The sequence below is a fragment of the Bombina bombina genome, chromosome 10 (genome assembly GCF_027579735.1).
Source record: "Bombina bombina isolate aBomBom1 chromosome 10, aBomBom1.pri, whole genome shotgun sequence".
NCBI lineage: Eukaryota > Metazoa > Chordata > Amphibia > Anura > Bombinatoridae > Bombina > Bombina bombina.
The window spans coordinates 100,859,443-100,874,847 of NC_069508.1; the positions used below are offsets into that span (position 1 = coordinate 100,859,443).

Below are 15,405 nucleotides of genomic sequence, written 5' to 3' on the forward strand. Positions count from 1 at the left end.
TCAAAGTATAAGCAGAGAAACCCTTATCCAAACCATCCTGAAGAAACTGTAAAATCCTAGGAATTCTAAAAGAATGCCAAGAATAATCATGAGTTGAACACCATGAAATATAGGTTTTCCAAACCCGATAATCCATTTTTCTTGAAACAGACTTACAAGCCTGTATCATAGTGCTAATCACTGAGTCAGAAAAACCTCTATGACTAAGCACTGTGTTCAATTTCCATGCCATCAAATTTAGACTTCAGATCCTTATGGAATAACGGCCCTTGAGACAGAAGGTTTGGCCTTAAAGGAAGTGGCCAAGGTTGGCAACTGGACATTCTGACAAGGTCCGCATACCAAAACCTGAGAGGCCAAGCTGGAGCTATCAGAAACACATAAGATAATTCCATTATGATCTTGGAGATCACCTTTGGAAGAAGAACCAGAGGCGGAAAAAATGTAAGCAGGTTGGTAAAACCAAGTAACTGCTAGAGCATCTACCATCTCCGCCTAAGGATCCTTGGACCTGGAAAGGTATCTTGGAAGCTTCTTGTTCAGACGCAAGGCCATCAGATCTATTTCTGGAGGACCCCACATCTGTACCAATTGAAAAAACATATCTGTATGGAGAGACCACTCTCCCGGATGTAAAGACTGACGACTGAGATAATCTGCTTCCCAATTGTCTACTCCTGGTATATGAATCACAGAAATTTGATAAGAGTTGGATTCCGCCCAAGAAAGTATCAGAGATACTTCTTTCATTTCTGAAAGACTGCGAGTCCCCCCTTGATGATTGACATATCCCACTGTAGTGATATTGTCCGTCTGAAATTGAATATAAAGTTGTCTCTTCAATAGAGGCCAAGCCTGAAGAGCTCTGAAAATAGCACAGAGTTCTAAAATACTGATTGATAACCTCGCCTCCTGAGGTTCCCAAACCCCTTGTGCTGTCAGAAACCCCCAGACAGCTCCCCAACCTGTAAGAGATGCATCTGTTGTGATCCCAGTTCAGGAAGGACGAACAAAGGAGGCCCCTTGAACAATAAGGTGATGGTTTAACAACCAAGTCAGAGAGTGTTGAATGTTGGGACTTAAATATATCAACACTGATATTGGAGTATAATCCCTGCACCATTGGTGCAACATGCAAAGCTGTAGAGGTCTCATATGAAAACGAGCAAAGGGGATAGCGTCCGATGCTGCAATCATGAGACCTAAAACTTCCATGCACATAGCCACTGAAGGGAATGATAGAGACTAAAGGTTTAGACAAGATAACACTAACTTCATTCGTCTCTTGTCTGTCAAAGAAAGAGTCATGGACACTGAACCTATCTGGAAACCTAAAAAGGTGACCTTTGTCTGAGGAATCAAGAAACTCTTTTGTAAATTGATCCTCCAACCATGTCTTTGAAGAAACGACAAGTTGTTTCGTGTGAGATTCTGCTAAATGAAAAGATTGAGCTAGTACCAAGATATTGTCCAAATAAGGAAACACTGCAATACCCTGCTCTCTGATTACAGATAGAAGGGCACGAGAACCTTTGAAAAGATTCTCGGAGCTGTTGTTAAGCCAAACGGAAGAGCGACAAATTGGTAATGCTTGTCTAGAAAACAGAATCTCTGAAACCGATAGTGGTCTGGGTGAATCGGAATATGAAAATAAGCGTCCTGTAAATCTATCGTGGACATTGACCTTGCTGAACAAAAGGCAAAATAGTCCTTATAGTCACCATCTTGAAAGTTGGGACAAAACGATTTAAAGTTTTCAGATCCAGGCTTGGTCTGAATGAATCTACCTTCTTTGGGACAATGAACAGATTTGAATAAAAACCCAAACCCTGTTCCTGTTGAGGAACTGGAACAATCACCCCTGAAAGCTCTAGATCCGAAACACACTTCAGAAAAGCCTGAGCCTTTACAGGGTTTATTGGAACATGGGAAAGAAAGAATCTTCCCATGGGAGGTCTTATTCTGAAACCTATTCGATACCCCTGAAAAACAATATCCTGAATCCACTGATTTTGGACAGAAACTGTGCAAATGTCTTGAAACAATTTCAATCTGCCCCCCCACCAGTTGAACTGGTTTGAGGGCCGCACCTTCATGCAGACTTAGGGGCTGTATTTGGTTTCTTATAAGGCTTGGATTTATTCTAATTCATGGATGGTCTCCAATTAGAACCAGAGGCCTTAGGGGAAGGAGTGTTTTTTTGTTCCTTAGACTGACGAAAGGAACGAAAACGATTGGGAGCTTTAAATTTACCCTTAGATTTCTTATCTTGGGGCAGAAAAACTCCCTTACCCCCAGTGATAGTGGAGATAATTGAATCCAATTGAGAACCAAATAAATTATTACCATGAAAAGATAAAGATAGTAATCTAGATTTAGACATCATATCAGCATCCCATGATTTAAGTCATAAAGCTCTTCTAGATAGAATAGCTAAAGACATAGATTTAATATCAATCTTAATAATATCAAATATAGCATCACAAATGAAATGATTAGCATGTTGAAGTAAGAGAACAATGCTAGACAAATCAGGATCTGATAACTGCTGTACTAGACTGTCCAACCAAAAAGTTGAAGCAGCAACAACATCAGCTATATAACTAGCAGGTCTAAGAATATAGCTAGTATGTAAATATGCCTTCCTAAGATAAGATTCAATCTTCCTATCTAAGGGATCCTTAAAATAAGTACTATCTTCCATTAGTAGTACGTTTAGCAAGAGTGGAAATAGCGCCATCAACCTTAGGGACTTTTTCTCAAAGCTCTAAAATGGACACAGGTAAAAGGATACAATTTTTTTAAACCTAGAAGGATTAAAAGACGTACCAGGCTTAGACCATTCCTTAGTAATCATATTAGAGAGATAGCATCTGGAATAGGAAAAACTTCAGGACTAACCTCAGAAGTCTTAAAAACAGAATTCAAATGTTTGCTATTGTTGTTATCAAGAGGACTAGATTCCTCAATACCCAAAGTAAACAATACTTCCTTTAACAAAGAACGGATATATTCCATCTTAAAAAGAAGGGTTGATTTATCAATTTCAGAGTCTGAAGTAGGATCCTCTGAGCCAGAGAAATCCTCATCAGCAGAAAATACTTTAGTATGCTGTTGATCAATACAAACTTCATCAGAAATATGAGAAGTAACGAGAGACCTTTTACGTTTATTTGAAGGCGGAATAGCAGTCATAGCCTTCTCTATGGCTGCAGCAATATAATATTTTATATCTACGGGAATATCATGTACATTAGACTGTGAACGTTTAACAGTTGATGTATTTGTACTTATAGAAACATTATCAGCATGAAACAATTTCTCATAACAAGTGCCACATACTTGAGCTGAAGAAGGAAGATCAGCCAATTTACAACATACACACTTTGGTAGATTTGTTTTCAGGCAACTTGGTTCCTACAGTAACATCAGAGGCAGGATCAGTTTGAGACATCTTGAAAAATGTAACAAAAAAGAAAAAATAACATTTAAACAAAATATTCAATTTCCACAAAATAGCAGCTTCAGGAATGGGAAAAAATGTTTATATGTAAAACAAAAGCAAATATCATAGCCCTCTGTAACAGATGAAAGCAGAGAGCAAAAAGGAGGAAGAGACCTAATATAACAAAATTTTTGGCGCCAAAAATGACGCTAACAAAGATGACGCAAATGCAGGGAAATTGCATCAGCCAATAGGATTTTTTCAACCTTAATTCTGATTGGCTGATAGAATTCTATCAGCCAATCGGAATCTAAGGGACGCCATCTTGGATGACATCACTTAACGGTAGCTTCATTCGTCGGGTAGTCGTCGTTGGAAGAGGATGCTCTGCGCCGGATGTCTTGAAGATGGACCCGCTCCACGCCGGATGGATGAAGATAGAAGATGCCGTCTGGATGAAGACTTCTGCCCATCTGGAGGACCACTTCTGACGGCTTCGTTGAGGACATCTTGCCGCTTGCATGAAGACTTCTCCCGGTAAGTGAATCTTCGGGGGGTTAGTGTTAGGATTTTTTAAGGGTGTATTGGGTGGGTTTTATTTTTAGGTTAGGGCTTTGAGCCGCAATAGAACTAAATGCCCTTTTAAGGGCAATGCCCATCCAAATGCCCTTTTCAGGGCAATGGGGAGCTTAGGTTTTTTTTTAGTTAGGGTTTTTTACAGGTAAAAGAGCTGATTTCTTTGGGGCAATGCCCCGCAAAAGGCCCTTTTAAGGGCTATTGGTAGTTTAGTTTAGGCTAGGGTTTTTTATTTTGGGTGGGCTTTTTTTATTTTGATAGGGCTATTAGATTAGGTGTAATTAGTTTAAAGATCTTGTAATTTGTTTTTTATTTTCTGTAATTTAGTGTTTGTTTGTTTTTGTAATTTAGCTAATTGTTTTGAATTTAGTTAATTGTATTTAATTTAGGGAATTTATTTAATTGTAGGGTTAGGTTAGGTGTTAGTGTAAGACAGGTTAGGTTTTATTTTACAGGTCAATTTGTATTTATTTTAGCTAGGTAGTTATTAAATAGTTAATAACTATTTAGTAACTATTCTACCTAGTTAAAAATAAATACAAACTTGCCTGTAAAATAATCGGTGGCGGCAGATTAGGGGTTAATAAGTGTAAGATTAGGGGTGTTTAGACTCGGGGTTCATGTTAGGGTGTTAGGTGTAAACATAAAATGTGTTTCCCCATAGGAATCAATGGGGCTGCGTTACTGAGCTAAACGCTGCTTTTTTGCAGGTGTTAGACTTTTTCTCAGCCGGCTCTCCCCATTGATGTCTATGGGGAAATCGTGCACGAGCACGTACAACCAGCTCACCGCTGACTTAAGCAGCGCTGGTACTGGCGTGCGGTATGGAGCACAATTTTGCTCTACGCTCACTTCTTGCCTTTTAACGCCGGGTTTATGAAAACCTGTAATACCAGCGCTGTAGGTAAGTGAGCGGTGACAATAACGTATAAGTTGGTATCGCACCCCTCATGACGCAAAACTCGTAATCTAGCCGATTGTGAGGGATTTTATTGGAGAACGGTCTAACTGCTGAACACACATAAAAAGCAGATGAACAGAATATATTTTCTGTTTACTAATAAAAGTGAGATATTGCAATAACTGAATGACTAAGAATGCCACTAAATCATTTAAAAGGCAGTCTAAATAGGATTTATGCATAATAGAAACAACTTTAAAATGAAGTTGTAAAAAGGAAAACTACTGAAAGGATGTCTAATCCTGTTCTCAATGAGAAGTTATTGCAATTAGCAAAATAGGAAAAAATGATGATCCTTATTCATACTCCCAATCACATTCCATTAAATGGATACTAAACCCACATTTTTTCTTTCATGATTCAGATAGAGCATGTGATTTTAAGCAACTTTCTAATTTACTCCTATTATCAATTGTTCTTTGTTCTCTTGGTATCTTTATTTAAAAAAGCAAGAATATAAAGCTTAGGAGTCAGCCCATTTGGGTTCAGCATCTGGGTCGCGCTTGCTGATTGGTGTCTAAATGTAACTACCAACTAGCAAGCGCTACCCAGGTGCTGAACCAAAAAATGGGCCGGCACCTAAGCTTAGATTCCTTTTCAAATAAAGATACCAATAGAACAAAGAAAAATTGATAATAGGAGTAAAACTATAAAGTTGCTTAATATTGCATGCTCAATCCGAATCATGAAAGAAGAAATTTGCGTTTAGTGTCCCTTGAATCATGAAAGTTTAAATATTGATAAGACTATCCCTTTAAAAACTACAACTAATCTAAACTCTTGTCAGTTAAGTGTGGGCAAATAATCTGCTTTTTATTTTGGGAGCCTAAATATCATTATTCCGAATTCTCAAAGTTGAAAAACCGATTGTTAAATAATGAATAATCTAAACTCCTTTAATGCGGGAGCTTAATTAAAGGGACATGAAACCCAAAATGTTTCTTTCATGATTAAGGTAGAGAATACAATTTTAAACAACATTCCAATATACTTCTATTATTTAATTTGCTTCATTCTTTAAATATCCTTTGTTGAAGAAATAGCAATGCACAGAGGTGAGCCAATCACACAAGGCATCTATGAGCAGCCACCAATCAGCAGCTACTGAGCCCATTTAGATATGCTTTTCAACAAAGGATATCAAGAAAATGAAGCAAATTAGCAAATAGAAGTAAATTGGAACATTGTTTAAAATGACATGCTCCTTCTAAATCATGAAAGAAAAAAAATTGTGTTTCATGTCCCTTGAATATTACTGTTAATTGTACAAACGGTTCCTCTAAAGCAGTGTTTTTCAACCAGTGTGCCGTGAGAGATCCTCAGGTGTGCCGCGGCAGACTGACAACAGTGTGACATATTTTTAAAAAAAAAATAAATAAATAAATTTATTCTGGGCTCATCCGGAATCATTTACAACTATGATATATTGACATTCATTCACAGACAATCATTATGATTGTTTGAGAATGAATGTCAATATGTCATGTATAGTTTGTAGGAGGCATGGCATGACAGTACAGCGCGTGTGTGTGTGTGTGTATATATATATATATATATATATATATATATATATATATATATATATATATATATATATATATATATATATATATATATATATATATATATATATATATATATATATATATATATATATATATATATATGCTGTATTAATGTAAAAAAGTGTGCCACGGCAAAAAAAAAAGGTTGAAAATCGCTGCTCTAAAGTTTACCCCTAGTCTTCAGGGGTAAGTGGATCTCTAATCAATACGCCTCACTTGTACATATTTAAAGGGACAGCCTACACCAGAATTTGTATTGTTTTAAAAGATAGATAATCCCTTTATTACCCATTCCCCAGTTTTGCATAACCAACACTGTTATATTAATATACTTTTTAGCTCTGTGATTATCTTGTATCTAAGCCTCTGCAAACTGCCCCTTTATTTCAGTTCTTTTGACAGACTTGCAGTCTAGCCAATCAGTGCCTGCTCCCATATAACTTCACGTGCACGAGAACAGTGTTATCTATATGAAATACGTGAACTAACACCCTCTAGTGGTGAAAAACTGTTAAAATGCATTCTGAAAAGAGGTGGCCTTCAAGGTCTAAGAAATTAGCATATGAACCTCCTAGGTTAAGCTTTCAACTAAGAATACCAAGATAACAAAGCAAAATTGGTGATAAAAGTAAATTGGAAAATTGTTTAAAATGACATGCTCTATCTGAATCATGAAAGTTTATTTTGGCCTAGACTGTCCCTTTAACAGTTATTAAATTAATGCCATTACAGAGATTGCTAGGTGGTCCTTCTGAAGAAGGTTTAATGTGAAAGGTGTATCAGGGGACCACTATGAGAGCATAGTCTCTCCCTTTAACCATCTTACTCTAGCATTCTCTGCAATGCCAATAATTAAATAACTGTTAAATATATACTAGTATGGCGCATTGATTAGAGATCTACTTAAGCCTGAACTTTAGAGTTACCGTTTGTACAATTAACAGTAATACTAATTCAGCTTCTGCATTGAAGGACCTTAAATTATTCATAATTTAAAGGGACAGTCTACTCCAAAATTTTAAATAACGCCTTTACTACCCCTTCCCCAGTTTTGCACAACCAACATTGTTATATTAAAGGGACACTGAACCCAATTTTTTTTCTTTTGTGATTCAGATAGAGCATGCAATTTGAAGCAACTTTCTAATTTACTCCGATTATCAAATTTTCTTCATTCTCTTGCTATATTTATTTGATATGCAAGAATGTAAGTTTAGATGCCGGCCCATTTTTGGTGAATAACCTGGGTTGTCCTTGCTGATTGGTGGATAAATTCATACACCAATAAAAAAGTGCTGTCCAGAGTTCTAAACCAAACAAAAATCTTAGATGCCTTCTTTTTCAAATAAAGATAGCAAGAGAACGAAGAAAATGTAATAAATAGGAGTAAATTAGAAAATTGCTTACTCTATCTGAATCACGAAATAAAAAATGTGGGTTCAGTGTCCCTTTAATATACTTTATAACCTTTCTAAACCATCTCTTATCTCAGTGCATTTGTATATCTTTTCAAAGCTAGACAGCGCTAGCTCATGTGTACTACATAGATAACATTGTACTCACTCCTATGGAGTTATTCATGAATCAGAACTAATTGGCTAAAACGCACTGAAATAAAGGGGCAGTCTGCAGAGGCTTCTATACAAGGTAAAAGAAGTAAAAAGTATATTAATATAACCGTGTTGGTTATGCAAAACTTTGGAATGGGTAATAAAGGAATTATCTAACTTTTTAAATAATTTAGGAGTAGACTGTCCCTGTAATAATTGGTGCCTCAACTTTGAGATTCCAGAAATAGGAGCCCTAGTTTAGTCTTCAGGCGTGTTAATATTTCTGCAGAAGCAGATTATTTGCCCACACTTAATTGCTTTTTTGTAATTTATAAAATTACCTTTTAAATAATGGGTATTGGAGATTTGTAATGGAAAGTAGATTAAACTCCATATCTACTGAATTTATTATGCAAAATTTCTAAGTCTTTGTGATGTCATCAAGCTCATATATAGCAATGTCAAAGGTATCCCCAACCTCAGCTGTAGAGGTCCATAAAGATGCCAGGCCCTTCAGCTGTTTAGAATGTAGGGGATCCAGGTTGGAAAACGTTGTTGTTGTCCACATTGTAGGTGTAATGCAAACAAACACACTGGGTCCAACTTCACATTCTAGAGGTTAAGTTCTTGCCTTTCACCAAGTGGTGGCATGATATAAACCTACTCACCCTGAATTATCTGGTACTGAATTTTATACTCCAAGGATGCAAATTATTTTACTCTGAAACACCTAACAGAACATTTTCTAATTTAGTTACACTGGATCATACAAAATTGTACAGCATAAATGGAAAACACTAAGTTACGCATTGTGTTTGCTGATTTTGTGCCGCCTTTACACTTTGAGATATTTTATAACTCACCTGTCTATTTCACTGCTTGTTGGCCTTGACACTTTGGTGCTTGATGACCCCAAACTATAACTCTCTTGTCCACCAGTGCTGTGCCCTGTTGTATCAATCATCATGGCAGTCACTTCTTCTGCACTACTTCCATCCTCACCAGAGGGTTGGTTCTCTGGTCCCAACCATTCATCCATGTTTTCTGTCTTAATACGTAGTCCCCCCATTACCCTAACTTCATCATCACTTCGTTCGCCACGGTCTGCTGATCCAGTCTCTACATACCATTGCCCTGCTCGATTGATACGTAGAATGGGCTCTCTACTCTCTGCATCTGAACCATGTTCCACTAGCTGTGGGCTGGTGGATTCCTCAGCTGGGCTCAGCTCCCGAATGTCAAGCACTGTGCTTACCTGTCCCCTCCGACTTGCTGAATTCCGTGGAGTGCTGTGCCTTGGGCTTAAAGAGCGGCTTAAGCTTTGGCTAACACGATTGGAATCCTGGCCCCTTTCTGTGTGCTTAGGTCGACTCTGGCTCAGCTCTTCCTCAGACTCTGGTGAATTAATTTTCAGATGGATTCCCTCCAAGATTTGTGTGCATTTATCAATTATATGCTGCATCTGAAGAAAGCTGGCAGCTGTGAGATAGCTAATTATGTCAGCCAACTGCAAGCAGATCCTCCCCGTATAACAGAAAGAAAGCAACTGCTCAAAAACCCCAGGATTTTTAATAACTGAAAGTGAGACAGCACTCATCTCGTTAAGAGACATATGATCACGGAAGTAAGGTGAGCTAGCAGCCAGAACCACTTTATGGGCCCGAAATGACTGACCCTGCACATTGACTACGATGTCACAAAGACGGCCTTGCATCCGTAGCTGATTCAGGTGGTTGAGAACAGAGTTGCTATACTCTGGGATCTCCAATTGGATGTTTCCTCCTCTTTCCATGGTTGCCCCTTTCTTATGTACTCAACCCTACAACAACAAAAAAAACAAAATATCAGTGCTACATTGTTTTATGATTCATTTAACACCTGTTTGGAATATAGATCAGGCAGATATAGATAGTGTAAATGCAAAGAGAAAGTACTAAATGACTGGGACAATTAACTGAAGATTTTATCGCATTAAAGGAACTTTCAAAACTAAATGTATACTTTCCTGATAAATTAATTTATTTTATGATAGTTATAGTCCATGATATCCTCATATATGGGATTACACTCCAGTCCACTAGGAGGAGGAAAAAACACCCCTACATACCACTAGAGTTATAATGCCTCCCACTCTCCCAGAATCCTTCAGTCATACATATAGCCAAGGAAGGGAGGATAAAAAAGAAAGGCAGGAAAGGACAAATTGAAGTGCAAAACAAGTACCTATTTAAAAAAAAAAAAAAAAGTAATGGTTGTGTTGGTAACTCGCAGAAAAAGCTCCAATATCGACATGTAAATATATTGATTTTAAAAGACAAAAAACAGCTTCATCACAGGGATTTGAAATATATAAAGGCACATAGTAGTGCAAAAGTAAAAAGCTTTAACGTACTAAAAATGCTGTGATAAAGTAATGATATGAGGAGACCAGACATGTTGGACTTTTTTTTTTTTTTATTAGGTTTGAAAATTAATAAATAAATATGTATGGTTATTAACAATATTAACATTGGTAAAGAGTGAACATCAAATCAGAGCACTGGCCCTGCAGCCCCCTTATCAGTCATATATCCACATCAGATCAGACACCTGACCCTGCAGTCCCCCAATCACACACACCCACAAGCCTACATCCAGCCCATCTGTCATCCCCTATCAGACAACAGTTCCCAAACCCCTGATGTCACTCTATTAGCCTCATACCTTACATACCCCTAGGCCACCTGGCTGCTGCTTTTGTTTTCCCTATGTGCTGTCTCCCAAGCACTGTGGGTTAGGCTTGTACAGGGGAGAAAAGTAGTTCAGTGTTTAGCCTGGCTGCCAAACTATCGAAAAGCCAGGTAGAAATGTAACAAAAATTAGCATGAAAAGCAGTATCACCCTGTGATGTAGCGCTCTGAGTCCTATTAGAAATAACTCACAGTGACGCATATGGCACTAGTGTCATAGGATTCTGACCTTGGCATTCAATCATTTTATTAGATCACTACTGTGTGCCTCTAACCATGTCTAGGAGGCATATGTGCATAACCACTACTTACTGGCCGTGTCCAGCTCAAAAATGGAAGTACATTGCCACTCCAAAGCAGACTAATTCCCTTCAGAGGGAATTACAATCATTAGCATAGGGTTTTTCAATTCCAGTTTTCAAGGTACACTAACATACCAGATTTTCAGGATTTCCTAGGATGAGAACAGCTTAACCCCTTAATGACCGCAATGTACCCTGTACGCTACTGGTTGTTAAGGAATTGTGTGGCTATAAGAGTGCGCTATTAGACCCTCCCGGTGAGACCGCGCTATTGAGAGCGGCACCCCCATAGAAAGACCAACGACGTACGCGGTACGTCGCTAGTCATTAAGGGGTTAATAAACTTGGTTACCGACTAGCTGACTATGTATAAATATCGTAAAAATATGTCCTGTTAGGGATGGCTGATGAATGGAATTGAAAAACCCTGCATTACTGCAATAATAAAATGTTCTAGAACATTAGAGTATTTGCACAATTTTTCTCGCTTTAACATAGCAGTTAATATATGGATTATAATGACTTTAAAAAAAAATCTTAAAATTACTTTGTTAACCCATCCTATAAGTTGATCTGCAAGATCTGCAATGGTAAATAACAAGCATCCTTTTGCACATTATTAATAAAAGGCTATTTCCTTTAAAGTTGTCATTCTTGTACAGAAAACCCATACCAATTCTGCTTAAAGGGTCATCATTGTGAAAAAAATGACATGCCCTAATTAGAGCAATTAGTAGTGACCTTGTGGTGCTATGTGTTTAACTTCGCAAAGGGATAAACATGCCGCTAAGGTACCACCCAGGAGCTTCAGAGAACTGAGGTACCGAGCAGAAACTGCCATTGTCCCAATCAGAAGCGTTAGTCACACAACTCATATGTACGACTAGCACTGCTGATTGGCTTTGATGGGGTTAAACACATAGCATTGCAGGATTGCTAGTGATACAAATGACATCCTGTAACAAATTAGAGCATTGAGGGCTAACTTATAAAAACATGGCCACAGATCGATATTTCAGAAATCTCAAGGGCCGCTGCATATACATTTATGGTTATAAAACATAGAAATAAAATATTTCCTAAAATTATTGCAGGGGACCCTCTGTCTGCTGTTCTACCCTCCAGAGGCTTTTTTTTGAGTTGTCACCTTGTTTACCCAACCCCCAGAAATCATCAAAACACACATTTTAAGTTCCACTTTCCCTTGGGGCCACAAAAACTATGACATTGTTATTTCTGCTATTTGCCTGGGGCTGCAAAAAGTAGTGCAGAGGGCCAAAGGGCCGCCAAGTTGGCCATCCCTGAATTAGGGCATGTAACTTTTATCACTTTAACCCTTTGAGTGCTAATGACGGCTCTGAGCCGTCACAGAGATTCCCACTCTGGTGCTAATGACGGCTCAGAGCCGTCACTAGCACTCTCCCACCTTGAGGGAGATCTGGGGGCTCCCAGCCGCTCCTACCCTGGCGATCGTGCCTGTAGAGTGACAGGCATCGCCGGGGCTTCCCGTTTTGCGTGGTGACGTCATGCACAATAACATGATGACGTCACCGTGCAACTTTATTTATACTTAACAATGTTAAGTATAGGAGCAGGGGGCATGCTGCTTAGAAGCCTGTATCTCAGGTATCTAAGCAGCTACAGACCCCCATTGGAAAGGTAATCGCCTAACCTTTCCAACAGTGTAAGTCTTGGGGGTCTGAATTTTTTTTTTAAAAAGTTATAAAAACAATTGTATAAAAAAAAAAATCTTAGCACCCAGGTGGGAAAGTGCTTAGCACTCAAAGGGTTAATATCAAATATTCTAGTTAATAAATACATTGTTCTATTTTGTTAGAACAGTTTCTTTTTAGCAATTTTCTATCACTATGTATTAACTTCAATATAACACATGGGGTAAGTTTGTAAAGCTGCATTTGCAGCATTTTAAGGCTATGCGGAGCAGGTTCACATGAAAAAGGATCCAGAAACTGCTTCTGCCTCTCCACCACCTGAGAGTTGATGAGATCAATCACCCTGACACTCGCTCATTCGGGGTGATTGACAAGCCGTCTTCTAGCGCAACTGGTTGAGCTGATGCAGCAGACGGCATTGCTCAAGAAACCTCTTGCGCAATGTTAAATTGTGCCATGCAATGCAAGTGCCAATTTGCAACACGAAAAGTTCACTACTTTCGAACCTGTCCTCCTGCAAGGATGGTAAATTTTGTCCATAGTCAGAGATACTCATTGACTGAATTCCCTTTCTGTTCCAGATGAGGATATAGCTGGCAAGTCAAGGATTTCATACATGTGTATATACTGTTGCCTACCATCTTTATCTGGAGTGAGAGTGACAAAAAAAACACAGTGACAGAAAAGTTATTAAATGGTTTGGGAAACTTTTCAAATCTACTGATTAATTAGAATAAATTAAAGGGATATTAAACACATTGTGAAACGTGTGAGCTTTTCAGTTCCTGTTAGAAATGGAAGTGCAGAACACTGTTATATCCCACACAGCCATTGGCTGCACATTCTAGTGACCTATTTAAAACTGTCCCTAATTGGCCACAGCAGAGAAGGTAACCTAAGTTACAACATGGCAGCTCCTATTGTTTAATAGGCACTAAAATGTTACACTTATTTGTCAATATTTAACCAGCTAATGAAACTTTAAAAAGTACATCTACATTTTATTCTCAGACTAATCTTTTCTTTGAATGCATAATTCTATCTAGCATTTGTTTAGTGTTTAATGAACACATGGTTAAAGGGTCATAATCATGAAAAAAATACATTGTCTATTTCATTAGCACATGTAAAGTTAACACCAGCGACGGTGGTCACAAGCAGCAGTGGTAATCTCACAGGTAGTTTCCATTCAGGAACAGCAGTGCTCTGCGACTCCCCAGGGATACTTTCCATATATGCAGTGATTTTGCACATAGAGGTGGGACGTTACTAGTGATAAAATGACATACTCTGACAAAATTAGAGCATGTAACTTTTTCATTATTATGGCCCTTTTCTCTGCAGCAAGCACTCTGCTGGAGACGACTTGTGGTTATGAGAATATGCTGGGCATGATAGGCTCCTAGCATTCTTTACTAGGTGTTCAATCCTTTAAAATAGTTTGATGCAAGCACTTCTGGAATAATAAAATGCTGTAGTTGTATTATTATTATTTCTATACTATGTCACTTTAAGCTACCAACTTCATGCAGTTTTAGTTCAGCATTTCTGATAAGTAGTAAAAAATACACTTGTAGGTATATATACTTTATTCAACTATTGGCTTTCCAAATTAATTGATATTTAAATGAACTATTTGTAACAAATGGTTTACTAAGCATACATAAAATACAAACACTTATGTGACTGTATGACAGGGAGTGAGGGTATTTAGGTAAAGTGGAGACTGGCAGACAGTGTATGCTGTCTTCAGGGGCAATGCCAATCTTTAAGTGGGGAGCTGACTTATTTTTTGAGGTACATTGGTATACCCCAGGTAATGGAAGAATGCAGCAAACTAATCCCCGCCCTATCACGGGAGAGCAAAATGTAAAAACCCAAGCCGCGCCCTGACACCCTCCTCCTCTAGTTTAAATTTCTCCTCCCCCTGGATTCTGTCACCTACCTCCGGGGGCGCGGACGGGCCGGGACGGGGCCACCGCCGGAACACAACGCTCCGGAAGTGATATGTCAAAATACCTTCACTCACTAACCCCCCATTCTTAACCCGGAAATGAACTAGGGTCTTTTTTCCCCCCCTCCCCAAATCCCATCCAATTGATTGCGCCTGACTGACACTGAGGGGGGAGTCGCAAAAAGAGCCATCTTGGGTGGGGGCACCGTGCGTTTCAAGCCTCGTTCTGAAGTATTAAGGATGGGCAAGAAACTATAGTGGGCTTTCAGCAGTTTTAGTTTTGTGTATGAAACTATGAATGCAAGAGTGCCGATTGTTACACAAATAATACACTGTGCTTATTTTGTTAATAACATATTTATTGTTAGTGATTTGCATGTATTTATTTCAAATTAATCTGGCTAATTACGTTTTTAAATTATATGGATTTGAAGGAAAAGTTCACTGCAAAGTTATTTCCCCTTAATGTGTTTCAAATGACTTGCTATACCAGGTGCAAAGTATAAAATATGTGGGAAATTGTCCATTTATGTTTATTGTTGTATATGAAATAACAGTTTGCTCTTTTAACCCCATTCAATGTGGATTGCTTTTTTTTTTATAGACCGGTTTCACCGCCAGCGAGACCTTGCTATTCCAGGATGCCTGCA

At 38.3% G+C, this 15,405-nt stretch overlaps 1 protein-coding gene across 1 annotated transcript in view; it reads right to left on the reverse strand.

Annotated features, from left to right (window-relative positions):
- ZBTB37 (zinc finger and BTB domain containing 37) overlaps positions 1–14,874 on the reverse strand; it is a 50,632-nt gene extending 35,758 nt beyond the window's left edge. Inside the window, exons 1-2 of the mRNA XM_053693279.1 lie at positions 14,747–14,874; positions 8,961–9,916 (exon numbers count right to left, since the gene is read on the reverse strand). Coding sequence (XP_053549254.1) covers positions 8,961–9,889 — 929 coding nt within the window. The 5' untranslated portion in view covers positions 9,890–9,916; positions 14,747–14,874. The remainder of the gene's footprint in view (positions 1–8,960; positions 9,917–14,746) is intronic.
- Positions 14,875–15,405: the final 531 nt, after the last annotated feature.